Here is a 15,460-nt window from a genome sequence, read left to right on the forward strand (position 1 = left end):
AGTGCTCTGCTTTCTGCAGACTGTCTATTCCCTTGGATGCTTTCTTGAGATTATTGCAGGGAAAGGGTTGTATGGGGAGAGGTGGGAATGGAGAGATATCCTGAGTTAGGTTGTTAGAATTCTTATGGAAGTTCTGCCCAGATCCTTGAAACTGCCAATATGCATTCTTTTATTTAGTTAGTGGAAAGCCTTCTACATGCTAGGCACTTGGGGGTGCCTGCTCTCTGCATGCTTCTGTAGGAGGCTGAGAAATAACCAAAAAACAGAGAGGAAAAGTGTCAGACAGAAGTGAGTACTGTAATAAGATGATGGGAATCTGAGGTATTGGGTTGATAGGACATGACACCTAAGTAAAAGGAAAGAAACTAACCATGCTGTGCACCGGTGGCTCACACCTATAATCCTAGCTACTCAGTAAGCAGAGATCAGGAAGACTGTGTTTGAAGCCAGCCCAGGCAAATAGTTCACAAGACCCATTACAAAAAAGGGCTAGTGGAGTGGCTCAAGGTATAGGCCCTGAGTTCAAGCTCCAGTGCTACAAAAAAAAAAAAAAAAGAAAGAAACCATGCAAAACTCAATTGTGGTGATCTGGAAGAGGGAGAAGCTGGTGCAGAGGCCCTGTCTTAGGAGAAAGCTTGGTATGTTGGAAAGAGAGGATTGAAAAGGCAGCCTGGAAGCTAATAGGGCTACTGCCTTGTCTCTGGAAGACAGTTATACACTGATGTGACACTGAGGCCACAGTGCTGAAAGAAGTGAATATAGTTTAGACTCCATTCCAGGAATGCCAGGAAGCCATGGGAGAATCTTAAGTAGAAGATTTGATTGGATTTAGGATTAATTTTTAAAAGTCACCTTTGCAGGCTGGAGGTATGGCTCAAGCGGTAGATCATCTGCTTTGCAAGTGCAAAGCTCTGAGTTCAAACCCCAGTCCAGCAATAAATAAGTAAATAAATAAATAAAATCACCTTTGCTTCTTTTAGAGAATAAGTTTCTGGAGGAGCAAGGCTGGAAGGAAGGACCCACGTGAGTAGCTTTTTGCAGTCTAGGAGATGTTAAGCAACTGGGACAGATAAGGAGATGGGCTATGCAAGGTAATTTGGAAGTTGAACCAAGAAGCCTGCAAACAGATTCATTCTCTGGAGTGAGGGAAAGAGAGGAATCCCAGATAAGTAGTTTGGGAAGTGGTGGTATCATTTATTGAGATGAGGAAGCCTGGGAGAGGAACAGATGTGCATTGTAAATCTGCAGAAGGGGACATAGAAAGTAGCATTCTACAAACTGGCCACTGCAATTCTTCTGATTTTATAAAGCATCTCAGTATACAGTGTTCCATAGAACATGTGTTCAGAAACGCTGGCTACTCTGAAGTACCCATTTCCATGGTAGGCATTCATTTTTCTTAAAAAAACAGAAACCAAAACCAGATGTTCCAGTCAGAAAGCCCATGCCCAGTTTAAAAAAAAAAAAACCAAAACCCTGCTGTTAATAGATGCTGTATGTAAAGAACAGCCATAATCACTCAAGGCAAGTGTTTACATCCATTTATTCCAACGACAGAGTGGTTCCTGCCATCATGACTTTCTGATCTTATAGAACGGTGGCAAGGGACTGGCATTTGGAGTGTGTATATGTCCTCACTCACATTTCATCCACAAAGTTCCTCACCAGTCTAGAGTCTAGGAGAGGAGCATTGTCATCAAGAGTGCATTTCTCTCCATCGGTGTCTATCTTATAGAGGATAAATATTTATTGATTTAGGAAAAATCCAGAAAGTTGCTTATTTTTTTCTGAATTCTGACTCTTCACTTCCCAAGAATAGTGAAACCAACATCTTATTTTATTCAGATCCTTTTATGAACATGTTACAAGAAAAATGTATGCAAGAAAAATAAATATTACTGGCTGGTATATAACTCAGTGGGAAAGTGTTTGCCTAGTGTGTGAGGCCCTGGGCCCAATCCCCAGAACTGCATTAAAAAAAACCATTTATCTTTCTTATGCTTTTTTTTTTCTTTCATAAGGCAGCATATACTTTAAATTATTCTTTTATTAAGCCCAACCAAGATTCTTCATATGTACAAATTTATGATCCCCAAAAGCCACCAGAACTTTTCAGTAGACTTTATTTATTTGTTTTGGTGACACTAGTGATGTAGGGCCTTGTGCTTGCTAAGCAACTACTCTGCCACTTGCCACACCCCCAGCTCTTTTTGGTTTTGTTTATTTTTCAGTTAGAGTCTCATGGTTTTCCTCAGGTCATTCTCAGACCATGATCCTCCTACTTCTGCCTCCTAAGTAGCTGGGATTACAGGAGTGAGCCACCATGCCTGGCCCCTCAACAAACTCTACGTGGTCATTTCTATAACATTAAAAGCAAAAATTCCCAAGACCAGAAAAAACTTGCAAATATCTATAATCTGGTTAGGTATCAACTTTATGAGATAGTTAAGGTATTCATTTTTAGCGTCCTAGTAGAACAAGCCTATGAAATAGAAACATTCCAATGCTTTAGAAAGGTATAAAGTAATACTTTGTATCTTAAACATCTCAATACTTTAAAAATCCTGTGCTAACTAGAGGCAAAAAAGAGATTGGGTGTTTAAGAGGAAAAAAAGAAATAAAAGTTCTCAGATAATCTTGATTGTGTAATTTCTTCACATTCTAAATACATGGAATAGTAAAGCTAAACCTAGAAAGAAATCTGCATCTAGTGGAAAAAGTTGGCAAAGGGAAAACCTAGGAACATCAAGCTTGCTTAAGACCAGTATTATTTATTTGTGTCTGATATATCTTCTCTCTTCTCACTCATCTGTTCCACTCTCTTCTTTCCTGTCATGCAGTGCACCATCCAAGGACTCATCTCAATGCAAAATCATCCGCTTCACTCTGGGTCAGAAAAAGATCTCTAGGTTAGACTTTTCTTGTGTCTGCAAAGCATGGTTCCAACCCAACCTATTGCTCCTTTGTTCCCTCTGCTCCAGCTGGTTCCTTTGATTCCTCTCTCTATTTCATGTTTGCAGTTTCTAAAAACCAAACGTGCTTTGGCCAATGAGCCAGCAGTTGGGAGTTTTGAACATGGCTGTGGGAATGTTGAGTGCGTGTGTGAGTGTGAAGCAGCGTGTAAGTGACTTGGGTGTGTGCATGACGTTTTTCATTTGATTGATGTTTGCCTCTGACTGCTTTGTATCAAGAACCCATTAAGGGAGAGGTGAGTTTCTAGGTAGTTTTTAGTGATTTTATGAGTTTGCTCCTTGCTTCATCCTCCCCCTAATCCTACCTCACCTGCATCTCATTTATGTGTGTTGTGCTTATTGTTGTTAAAATTACTAATGTAGGATTGGTTTTTGCCTGAGTTTATAAAGATCTGAAGCATGAACGCAAAACAGCAAGGCAATTATGTTTTGTCTTTGTTTCTGGATGCTCCTGCCTACGGTGGAGAGATTATCTGTTTCCTGAAAATAAAATGTGGGCTTGTTCACTAAGTAGTTCTCTTGATTTAGACTTTGGCCTGTCTGCTACTTCCTGTCCTGAATCCTAGGATACTCTGGGGTATGGGAAAAGCCAGTTACATTGTGTCTACTCTTATTTTAAAGGTTTGAACACCTAATGTTATTGAATGCACCAGTTCAAATGTATTATCTTATTTAATCCTCGCATCAGTCTTCTTGAGATATGTCGTGTTATTATCCCCATTTTACAGAGGAGACACTAAAATATAGGAAGTTAGGTTATTTATCCGCAGTCAGACAGAAAGTAGAAGAGTCATAATTAGAACCCAGATGGTCTAATCCCAGAACCCTCAGTTTAACCGTTTTACTACATCACCCCCTCCTTTCTCTGGCATTCTGGCATTTACATGGTTGCTGAAGCTGCTTTTTATTACATACTTATTTTTCCAGTGGTGGTACTGGGATTTTAACTTGGGACCTCACACCTGCTAGCCACGCCCCTGCTCTTGAAACTGCTTTTTAAAACTTTGCTTCAACCATTACCCTTGGCCTTTTCCTTCACCTTGTCCCTGTAGCATCCTAATAGAAATTGCTGCTAGAGTAGAATGCCTCCTCATTCTGATTAGTGCCTGGGTTTATCTCTCACTGAACTCTCATATAAAGGTGAATAGAAACCTACCCTTTATTCCTGTCTTCATTCATGTACAAGGTACCCTGCTCAGCTAGGCTCTAGGTGCCTTTTCTCATCAGAGTTTACTTTTCTCAAAAGCTTTCATGTGAGGAGACCCAGCCCAGGATCTGCCTGGCTGGAGAGGAAGAAACTGCATGGCAGTGTGCCTCTCTGCAGAATGTCAGCATGATACCCACACTTGGTTCAGGGGACAGGAGGAATCTAAATTTGTCACTGCTCTGGAAGCCATGTCAGAGAATGACTGCTATCCCTGATGAATAACAGGAGGCTCAAGTCAAATCAGACACCACTGCTCCAGCAAATGTCACCCCCACCACTGTTAATTTCAGTGTCATGCAAATGCACAGCCATATGAAAGGAAAGGGGAGGAGCAGGCCTGGAGGAAACCTGAAACCTAGGGCCTGTTCCCACAATGTGCTCAGTGCTAAAAGATAAAGAAAACAGGAGCTGGCTGGGAAACTGTCTAATTGGAAGAACATGTCCATCCCATGCATGATTTGCTATTGGTCCCAGATGATGGAAGGAGGTGGCATGCTTAGGAGGCAATAGGAAGAGAGAAAGAGCTGGAAGATAAGGGCTGTCTACTCCATCCTGAGATTGTGTTGAACACTAAAAGCCAACGTCTGGCTTCCTTTAGTCATAGCCCTCACCGAGTTTCTTTTGGGTACATTTTGACTCTCTGTTGAAGCCAATAAAGGGATATTCTTTGTTTCATTATTTGCCTAATACTCCTTCTTGCCCTCCTTCCTACTTCTCCCCCCCACTATCAGCCTTGAGCAAGATTCTGATAAGAATTTAGGCCGATGAAGTTCTACTAAGTATAGCAGTAATTGGTTGCCAAAAGACACAGCCCTACCTTTCTGGCTCAGTAGGCCACCTTCCCCTGAGCTCTGGAGACAGGCTCTTGGAGTGCTAATCCTGACTGAACACCTACCGGAGCCAAACACCTTGACAGGCACCAAGGCTGCTGGTCAGAGTGGGAACCTCACCCGTGAATGTGGATGGGGGAGACGACTCAGAGGGGGCTGGTACCTGGCTGACGGCCTCTGTGGAGTTTTGCCTTTGATCATGACATAACCTCTGCATTCCTGTTAAGCCCAGTTAGGCTAATTCTGCCTGCAAGAAGAAGCAGAGCATAGTGGAAAAGCTATGAGGCGGGCTCCTTACTGTTACCTGAGCAAATTATTTAAACTCTATAAGCCTGTATATTCTTATTGCTAAAACAGGGTAGTCCTGCTTCACTCACTGTGCTGTCCTGAGGAGTAAATAAAGTCATTCCAATTCTGTGATACCTGGCATATAATCAGTACATCTTAAATCATGGATACATGGGTTGGTCTGGGCCAGGTAAGGCACAGAGTAGATTCCTACGTGACCATCTTGTGGAGTGGAACCAATGGAATTAGTAGTCGGTACTCTCTGCCTAGCTGCTGAAAAGCAGATGCCATGGAAATGAGAGATTTAGCATTTAATCATCTTGTCTGGCCAAAAAAAAAAAAAAATCTCTGATTATGGACCCTCCCCTTCCTCAGCCCAGCATGTGCACACAAGCTGCCATTCTTCCTGGGAGGGGCACCCTTCTGCTCTTAGCCTTTGAAGTGGTTTAGGGGGCAAGAACTGCTTTCTTCCCATTAGCATATATAGTTAGTGAAGCAGAGGAACAGCAGTGTGCTCAAATGTTACAAGCCAGGAGCGACAGTTTTACTCCCCTGCTTGCTTAGCTCTGCCCACATTGGAGAAACTGACTGTTGTTCTAACAGCAGCAGGATTTTTTTTTTCTCCTTTTTCTTACACCATTTCCCTTAAACTTAATATTTTAGAAAAGCAACGTGTATGTTTCACAGAACCCATCTGTGCCCTCTGACATTTTGAAACTGTTTGGATATGGAATGATTGTGAGAGATTGAGTTCCTCTCTGAAAGGAGCTGTTAGGACCTTTTGGTACTGTAAATGGCACAGGACTGATTTGCCCAGCCCCTCTCTCCCTTTTCTCCTGCAGTGAGGCTGGAGCAGAGGTCAGCATTTATTCTGACACCTGCAGCTATTCCATGTGGGCTAGACCCAGCTCCTCCGCAAGTCAGGATTCTAATGCTGCCAGCAGCACATGCTTCCAGACTGGGATTTATATGATATAAAAGGATGTTACTATTAATGAACTTCAAAATGTTCAGCCAGAGGCTGGGAATCTGTGTCACTGGTAAACTAGAAGATACTCTAGTTTTAACTCCAGCTCTGCTCTGGGTATCCTTAATTGGTGCTTCATTCCTGGAGGGTAAGATAAAGAATGACCTGTAAGGTCTTCTCTTCCCTGACCTGTTTACTTCTGTAGGTTGATTCTCTCCAGCTCTGCCCCTCATACCCTTTGTGGTACTTTAACGGGCTTTCCTGTGCTTGGCATGCCCTTGTCCTCTACTAATATCCCCATTCATGCCAAATTTTGCTTTGGTGTCTCTTGTTGAGACCCTGCTACCAACCTTCAAGGTCCTCCCGTTCCTTCTCTGAATTACTTCTAAACATTGCATGTTTTATCAACCCACAGGTCACCTAGATGCCAGCTGGGGTCATCTAGCCCCTTCAGATCTGGATAAGACTGTGCTTACTAACCTTACCCCTTCTTTAGCTTGTTGAAAGTTTAGTAGCTTCCTATGATTGCTTGAGTCTCTTAGGTTCTCATGGTTGTCTCTGACTTTGAAATCTTATAGTTGAACTTCAGTTTGTAAATAGACTCACTATCGTTAGGGGTGGTGTTTTGGTTCCCGCAATGACTAGAGTTCTTAATTCCCACCCATCATAATTTATTCATGACCTTTTTTTATGAGGTGGATTTTGCCAAAAATTTCGTATGTTGGAGGAGGTTTACTCATTCACAACAGAACCCAAGTTTTATACTTTGGCATCAGCAACAATTCTTGAAACATCAAAGAAATTACTTGGTCTCTACCCAGTATTCTAATTTGGTCAAGTTAAGGGAGCTGTCCTGGCTCAGGTATAGTAACACGAACTGGCTTTGGCTTTGTAGTGGCATTTAATGACTATGTGCTGACCATTCTCCAGTTGTCAGCTATTTTCAATGCCCTGTGAACTCTATCCATCCTAGAAGGCATGACACCACCTTCCAGACATTTGAAGGATGTGTCACTCCCATCAAAGAAGCACTTATGTCCCTGATTCTGGAGAGAATCTAACCATGACCACCCATGGAAACCCATGTCTTTGTTAATCCCATGCCAGGAATATTTAGCTACAGAGAGTAAGGCCCACAAATAACTCAGAAGTTCCCCAAATATAAATTCTTAGTCACAGGTTAAGCAGTTTCTCTTCTGGACTGTTCTGTAGTTAGAGGAAGAGCCCTATTTGACAAAGCCCATGTTGCCTTTTTAAAAAAGTTGATCTTAAAGCTGGGCACAGTGAAACACATATGTAATTCTAGCTGTATGGGCGATGTAGGTAGTAGGATTATGGTTCCAGGCCACCCTGGGGAAAAACTGGAAACCCTATATGAAAAATAACTGAAGACCATAGACGACTAGGAGGTGGCTCAAGTGGCAGAGCAAGCATGAGGCCCTGATTTCAAATCCCAGTACTGTCAAAAAAGAAAGTGTTCATCTCAGATTTTGATCTTTGTCGCCTCTCTTCTGATACTTTAAACTAGACTCATGTTTTTCCTTCCTCATCTACTTCTTTCTTGTACATAGCATGATTCCTTTATGGCACCGTCTAATTCTTCTGTGAGTCTCAATCTTTGAGAGAATGAGAAGAGAAATTTGTAATTGAGTACTTACAATAGGCCAGACACTAAGTCCCATTTCAAATTTATTACCCAACTGGGCAAGTTTGTTATTATTCCAAAGTTGTAGGTGAGGATCATGAATCTGAGAAATGGTGTGAGACTTGTCCAAAGTCTTACAGGTAGAAAAGTCTGTCTTCTGTCCATAACACCACATTGCCTCACAGAGAACCAGGCTGCCTATCTGATTCAGGCTTGCCTCTGCAGAACCCCTGTGATTTCCTAAAAATCTGCTGTGGTCCAGTTTAGGATGAGCATATTGGGACTTCTCTGGCAACTTCTAAAGGAATTTGTCTTTTCATCTTTTTTGCTTATGGCTTCCTTGCTTGTTGGAAATTCTCCATTGAGGCAGACTGACATGATGTTTGTTGTCCTGCACCACTTAATAACACTGCTGTGATGTTATCTTGGACAAGTCTGTCATCTTTTTATAGGCCTATCTGTAGGCATAAAAGATTCTTGCAAACTGTGACCCAGCCCCAAAAGCCCCACACCTGCACCTGTAGAAGCTCCACCATTGAATGTTGACTACTCAAAAGCCCTGCCATGAAGGACTTGCAGGGTACTATTTGCATTGGAAACAGAACCAAAAGGTACTAGAATCCCATTGCTGGATATCCTCAACCAATTGTGCTAACCACATCTGGGCCCCCAATACAGGCTGGTTTTTTTGCACTTGAGTCTGTGTCTAGTAGGGTGAATATTCTCTCTCAACAAAACAAAGCAAATAAACGAAAGGCAAGCCCTCCTTGTGCAGTAGGAAGTGATGCCTTGAAGACCTCACTTCCACTTGCTAAGGAAAGAACCCCCACCCCCTTCTCTTCTAACTCCAAGTCAGGGAGTTGGGCCAACTTCTGCTTAACAGGATAAATTTTTACAGTCCCTCACACCAGCTCATGTTCGCTGTTTACTCTACAACCATCTTTCTTGCTCAGCCAACAAGAAAAAGTTTAAAGTGATTGCCTGCTTCTATCTAAAATGCTTCCAGACTGCAGGTTTCTTTGGTGTTCACAGTGTTGCCTGGAAAGAGAAGGCTGAAAGCTTTATGAGTTGAAAATTCAGACTTATCACAGGATCTAATGCTGGTCGGCTGAGGTTCCAGTTGCTTTTAAACACAGCTCAGTGAGTTTTAGCTGAAAGATATAACTAAGTATCTCATCATTTATTCATCTTTCAACTTTAATTATTGGAAACAGCCTGCTTAGTAAGTCTCTGGATCAAAATTCTGACTTGAGGAGTATTACCCCTCCCCCACTTAACTCTTTAGGGAATACTCCATAATATTTTTAGACATATTACAAAGAAGTCTGGTGACTTTATTTTCAAAACCACCCAAAATGAGGTGTTTGATTTAAAGGGAAAGTGTGTGTTTGTCTTTAGGCTGACCAAATCTTGCTGGTTTTACAGGAAGAATTATGATTTTATCCATCAACTGAGAAGCTGGGCTTCAGCCTCAAAGGAATGCCACAGAGATGGCATTCTCTGTCAGGTGTTGAGGGAAGATGTGTGTCTGGACAAGCATTTGCAACTAGGCTTTACATTTTCATTTTAGATTTGTTGGGTTTGGAGAAGATGGGTAGTGGTTCCTTCTCACCATTTGTAAGTTGTATTCTTTTCTTAATACCTAAATCCCTAGATTGTGGCAAACACTATTTTCAGTACCTTCTAGAAGATGTGCACAGGATAAGCAGTTTAGAGTTAGGCCTTTAAGTCCGCGTTTGATAAAATTAAAGATTACTTGACTTGATCATAATGGAAAGCAAAGTTATCCATCCCAGATGAAAAGGAAGATGGGTTTTGTATTTTTTAATCAGCAGAAGTATTCATATGTTTTTCCTTCAAAATTTCTCTCCTCACTCAAAGGAATGCTGTTCACATTTTGCTGTTAGACTTTGCTGGGGTTAGTACTAGCCTAGATGTTTGCAGTGTTTCCTTCACATCTTTGACTAGCAACCTCCACAGACCCAGTGCTTGGGAATTTTTTTTTTTAAAATCTTCTGCATGATTGCAGTTCTTTCTAAGACACTGCTATTTTCCTGAGACCAAATGTATTACCCTGTTACTTTTGTATTTTAGACTTCCAGGTCCTACCACGAGGGTATCCGCTGCAGGCAGCGAGGCCAAAACGCGTGGAGGGTCAGCTGCTGCTAACAACCGACGGAGCCAAAGCTTTAACAACTATGACAAGTCCAAACCAGTCACCTCCCCGCCCCCACAACCAAGTAGCCATGAAAAAGGTGAGTCATCTTCTTGGGGAATCTTTACATCATTTTTCTTTATAGTAGGGTCTGTCTTGTTCCTTTGGGTGAATTTGTCCAAGGCCAGGGTTAACTTTGCAAATAGGATGATGAGGATGTACTCGACGGGGAAGAACTTTGTTTTTAGAGGCATTAATAAAGTGAGGAAAATATTGTTATGTTGTTAGTTGCCTGCCAAGAATAATTGTATTTATTTGGTGGGGAACTAGGATACACCTAACTATAGATAGAAGCAATATAGCATTTGGAATTTGAAAATAAATTTTCATAAAATATGCACCACACTTTAGGAGCTTTTCTAGAAATGTAAGCTTCTTGAGGCATACCTTTTGTGAGCTGATGAGCTTTTTAAGCATTAGAAATAATATGAAGGGAGTTAAGAATAAGGGAGTTTTCCCCTTTTGAAAAACGAATGTGGGTTAGCTAAGTGAAGATCTTGGCTACATATAAGGACCAGGCAGCTCTTAGGGCTGTGATGATGCAACTCTTGCCATAAAAGGATATGATATTTTTACTGTCCATAGTACTGAGCTTTTAGGATGGTGAAAAAAAAAGGTGGATAGCCTGTGGAAGTCCTGGATTGGAGTAGTAAAACAAGCCTTTGCTTGTAGAAACCTGTGTCTCTGGAGACATTGGAGAAACTGAGGAAAGTTAGAAGAGTCTTCAGTAAGAGACCTCTGTTTCCTTCCTGCCAAGCAGGTCTGAATTTCTTTGGGAGGGGGTTATGCCTGGGTCTGTTGGAAGTATTTTCTATCTGGTACTGTAGAAGCTTCTGAGGGCTTAGCCTGGATGATGTCCCTCCATTTCCTTATGCCCACTCTACACAGCCCCTCTGCTGTGCTTGGGATCAGAACCTCCCATCCACTGTTCCAACCCAGAATCACTTGGTTCACTGGAGCTGGATTCCCCTGAGAGTTGGCTAATCGTTGTATTTTTCCCCTCCAGAATATGGAGGAAATTTTTATGGGGCTGACAGATTTTTATGGCAGATTTCCAAACCAAGGCACTGGGAACTCTGCAACTAGTACTAAAGTCATAACCAGGGATGTCTGGACCCATCAAAACTCTTTGTGATCCAGCCCCTGGTTCTGCTTCAAGTAACAACCAAGGGCTTTTACTTTTTTCCTCTCCTCATTTTTCCTTCTTTCCTATCCCCTCCTTTCTTTTTCTTTTTCACCATACCCAAGTGTATTCTTTATAAAACTGTGCTTAGATTGCAAAAATAACATATGCTTATAAAATTGTACACGTATATGTTAAATGAAAGTGTTCTTTTATAATGCTTCTTAACAAGTACCAATATAAACCATCCTATATGTATCCTTTCAGAATGTTCACATACATACATATATGTATGTATAAAGGTTTGGGAGGTTTCATTTGAGTACCTGCTATATGCCTTATCCCCATTTTGCAAAGGATGAAACTAAAGTAAAGAAAGATTGAGTAATGCTGAGATTACGCCAGAGATAGGGAGAGATGGAGTTGTATTTGAACTCAGGTACTTTTGTTCCAGAACCAAGGTTAATGTTATATTTTCCTTGGAAAGCAAGGCTTGAAGCCTTGCCAGTCAAGGGCTGACCAAGAATGTGCAGGTAGAGACATGAGGTGGGAATGTTTGGTACAAACTGTCTTGATCTCTTGCCTGGTGAGCCAGTCCATCCTTGTCCCATGGTCATGTGGGGAGAAGCTGCTATAAAGATGTCTGAAGATTTAGGATTGCTGGTACATGCTTATAATCCCAGCTCTTGGGAGGCATAGACAGGAACAGCTTGAGTTCAAGACCGTATAGCAAGACACTATCTCAAAAAAGATGCCAAAGTCTGCCCCAGATTCACAGCCACTCGGTTGGACCAAGTGCTGCCCACCAGTGCCAGGATGACCACTAATTTGCTTGGGTGGGGTTACCATGTGTGTGCTGAGCCAACAGAGAGCCAGAAGGTCTCTTAAAAGACTGTGGCTATGAACTCTAACATACAATTACCCAGGAAAATACTTCCATGTCAGGAGAAGGAAAGAGAAGCCACACATCTTTACTGAGCACACCTTTTTTGCCAGGAACTTTGAATTTTGGTATCTTACCTGATCTTCACAAACATTCTGTGAGGTAAATACTATGAACCCAATGTTACAGATAGAGAAAATGAAGCTAATTGAGGTAAAGTAACTTGCCCTCATTGGTAACCAAGCACATTATTCATATGCAGATTTGACTCCTGGGTTTGAACTCTGGTTCTGGTCTGTCCCTTGGGAAGTCTATCCCGAGGATCAAGTGAGATAATATTCATGAGAATGTTTTGGGAGCTGTGAAGCTTGTGAACTCCTAAAGGGATTGCAGTGATAAAGATACCTGACAGTGTATGGAAGGACATACTCACTGTCCTCCCTTTCCTTGAGGAGGTGGGATAGGGCAGGCATGGGTAGTCTACTTTTTCCATAGTCTTAGGACTTTACTTTCAGAGACCTCTGTGTTTCTCCCTCCTTTTTCATGGTTCCTATTCACTCCCTTGAACCTGACCTCTTTTTTGCAGCTCACGAGGTAGCTAGCTTACATGCAAAATACAGTGTGTGGAGGGGGTCAGAATCACTTGGCCACCTGGCAGTGTATAAGAGACAACAGGTACTTGGACACACAGGATCTTGTCCTTTGCCTGGGGAAGTTCCATCCCAGAGCTGCACATGCTTGTGAACAGATAACTTGCAGTTCATTGTAGTTGGTGCTGCACCTGAGGTGAACCTCTTTCAGATGAGGCAAAGTCCATGATATCATCTCACTGTCTGGCTTCTACCTCTTCAGTGAAGCTCTGTGTGAGTGAGTCAGGTCCCAACTGGGTTGTGTTCTGGCATTTCACTCTTAGGTGAGCCAGTTCCTAGATTTTTTAAAAAAAATTGATAAAATACATACAACATAAAATTAATCCTCTTAGCTATATTTCAATGTGCAGTGTATAGTGTTAAGTATATCTACATTGTTGTGACAATGTGCACAACTTTTTTCATATAAACTGAAAATTTCATATTTTCAGTATAAACTGAAACTCTATACTCCTTAAACAATACACTCCCCACCCCCACACCAGCCTCTGGAGGCCACCATTCAACTGTCTGTTTACCTCACATAAGTGAAATCACATAGTATTTGTCTTTTTGTGACTGGCTTATGTCACTTAACACTATCCTTGAGGTTTTTCCATGTTCTAACATTCAATTCATAGATTTTATTGTGTGACCCACTGACCAAAACGTCTACTCTTATGAATTGATCTAAGCATATCATTAAATTAAATAAATTCATTCTTCTGCCAACAAAATGACAAAAATATTAAGAGGAAAGAAAACCATAACAGCTAATTTATAAAAACCTGTAGTGTGCACTTTATACTTTGTGGTGATGCCGTGAGGAATCCTCTTAAGATCTTGTCTCCCTGAGTTTATTTCTGGTTATACAGAATGATCAACTGAGACATGAAGTGAATGATAAAAGTGATAGATAATATTTTTATCTAGAGAAAGCCTAGAAACTCACACAAAATTCACTAGGTCATTCCATGAGTGGTACCCAAGTATGCACTTGTACACAGAAACCCCAGGTGTTTCTATATAGCAACACAGCCTATTAGTTTGCCCAAAGGCTGACCTTCCATCCTCTCACTTTCATCCTCCGATTTTCCTGTGAGGTTTGGAGGAAAGTCTAAGAGCCCCAATGGGGAAACCTGGTGGTATTTGCTAGTCATCATTACAAATGGTCATGGTTAGAAATACCTTTGATTTCAACTGCTCACTCCCATAAGAAGCAGTGAGACATAGCCTAGCCTTGCCTGACTTGTGGGATGTGAGCGCAGGCTTGGCTCTGAAAAGCTGGTGTCTGGGGATGGCCAGAATGCAGGGAAGGCTCACTTCCTCTGCTTATTGCCAGGAACCTTGGGCTTTCAAGGGATAGGAAGTCGCTATCTTTCTAAACATTTGTGACATTATCTGTTTTCTTTTCCTTCCATCCTCTCACTTTCATCCTCTGAACCATCCTCTTGGTACTTCTATTACCGAGAGCCTAGTATATTTCTCCAGTGTTTGGCCCATCATAGGAATCTGAAACTTTTGGTATTCCTAGACTGACTTCTAGACATGTGGACGATGAGCTTTTTTGAATAATATGGTTTTCTAGGAAGCATTTCCTTATTGTATTTTCATTACATAAATGATTGCATAAAAATATTCAAATAATATAAACATTAATTAAAAAACAAAGAATCCTATACAATCCCACTTCCTAGAAATAGCCACTATTTGTCACTTAGTTTACATTTTCTATATTTTTTCATGCAAATACTATCACACTTTGATAGATAAAATTTTCCTAGTACCTTACCAGGTACTATTCTAAGATGCTTAATTCTTCAGGAACTGTACACACACATACACACTCCAACATATTCGGAAAACTTTTTAAAAATATTATAAATAAAATCACCAAATCATAGGCAGCCATTTTGTCTGTATGTATAAGTTACTCTCTTCATAACAGTTGCATATAATCTATTGTATGGATTTACCTTAATATATGTAACCACTTTCATCTATGTTGCCTCTAATTTTTTGATGCTATAAGCAGCAATCAGATTAATAGTCTTTTATTTTTTACACATATAGAATCATTTCAATGGAATTGCTGCATCAAAGCAAAGGCACATTTTACTTTGTTCTAATACTTCCAAATTTTGCTCACCATAAGGTTATATCTATTGATATTCCCTTCACCGATGGTGAAAGGACTGGTTTCCCTATAAACTGGACCCCACTTTCATCATTCTTTTGGGCAAAAAATACTTTTTTTAATTAAGCAAACTATTTTAAGAAGCTAAAAATAAGACCACTTGATACAAATGGCCTTGTTTACAGACAGCACTGTGGCCACTAATGATCTTGGCATGGTTTTAAAAAAACCAAAAAAACCTTGGGTTTGAGATCAAGCCTTTTGCTATCAAGATATCTGAGCCTCAGTTTCCCCTCTACGAGTGAGTCTCAGGTCTTCCATCACTAAAACACTGTGACATGTGAGTGAATTCTTCAGTTAGCGTTGGTTATTGGGCTTGTCTAATGGGAGGCCCATCTACACTTTCTAGTTGGTTCCCTCCTCTGGTCTTTGTTCTCTGTGTCACTTTCTGGCTTGGTTTGTCCTTTCTGTCATGGAAGGAAAAGAAGAAAAGCAAGATGTGGGTAGAGACAGAGTTTTACAGCCTTCAGTACTTTGTCTTGTCTGAGTAACGGTGGGGCCATT

The 15,460-nt window shown here is 41.1% G+C and overlaps 1 protein-coding gene across 9 annotated transcripts in view; it reads left to right on the forward strand.

Annotated features, from left to right (window-relative positions):
- Nav2 (neuron navigator 2) overlaps positions 1-15,460 on the forward strand; it is a 686,981-nt gene that overhangs the window by 475,778 nt on the left and 195,743 nt on the right. For 8 of the 9 annotated variants that reach the window (XM_074042824.1, XM_074042825.1, XM_020171284.2 and 5 more), the window contains 2 exons: positions 2,841-2,909; positions 10,004-10,164. In XM_074042824.1, the coding sequence (XP_073898925.1) occupies positions 2,841-2,909; positions 10,004-10,164 (230 nt within the window). The remainder of the gene's footprint in view (positions 1-2,840; positions 2,910-10,003; positions 10,165-15,460) is intronic. The other variant, XM_020171288.2, reaches the window with a different exon arrangement.

The sequence above is a fragment of the Castor canadensis genome, chromosome 1, assembly GCF_047511655.1.
Source record: "Castor canadensis chromosome 1, mCasCan1.hap1v2, whole genome shotgun sequence".
NCBI classification, from domain to species: Eukaryota; Metazoa; Chordata; class Mammalia; order Rodentia; family Castoridae; genus Castor; species Castor canadensis.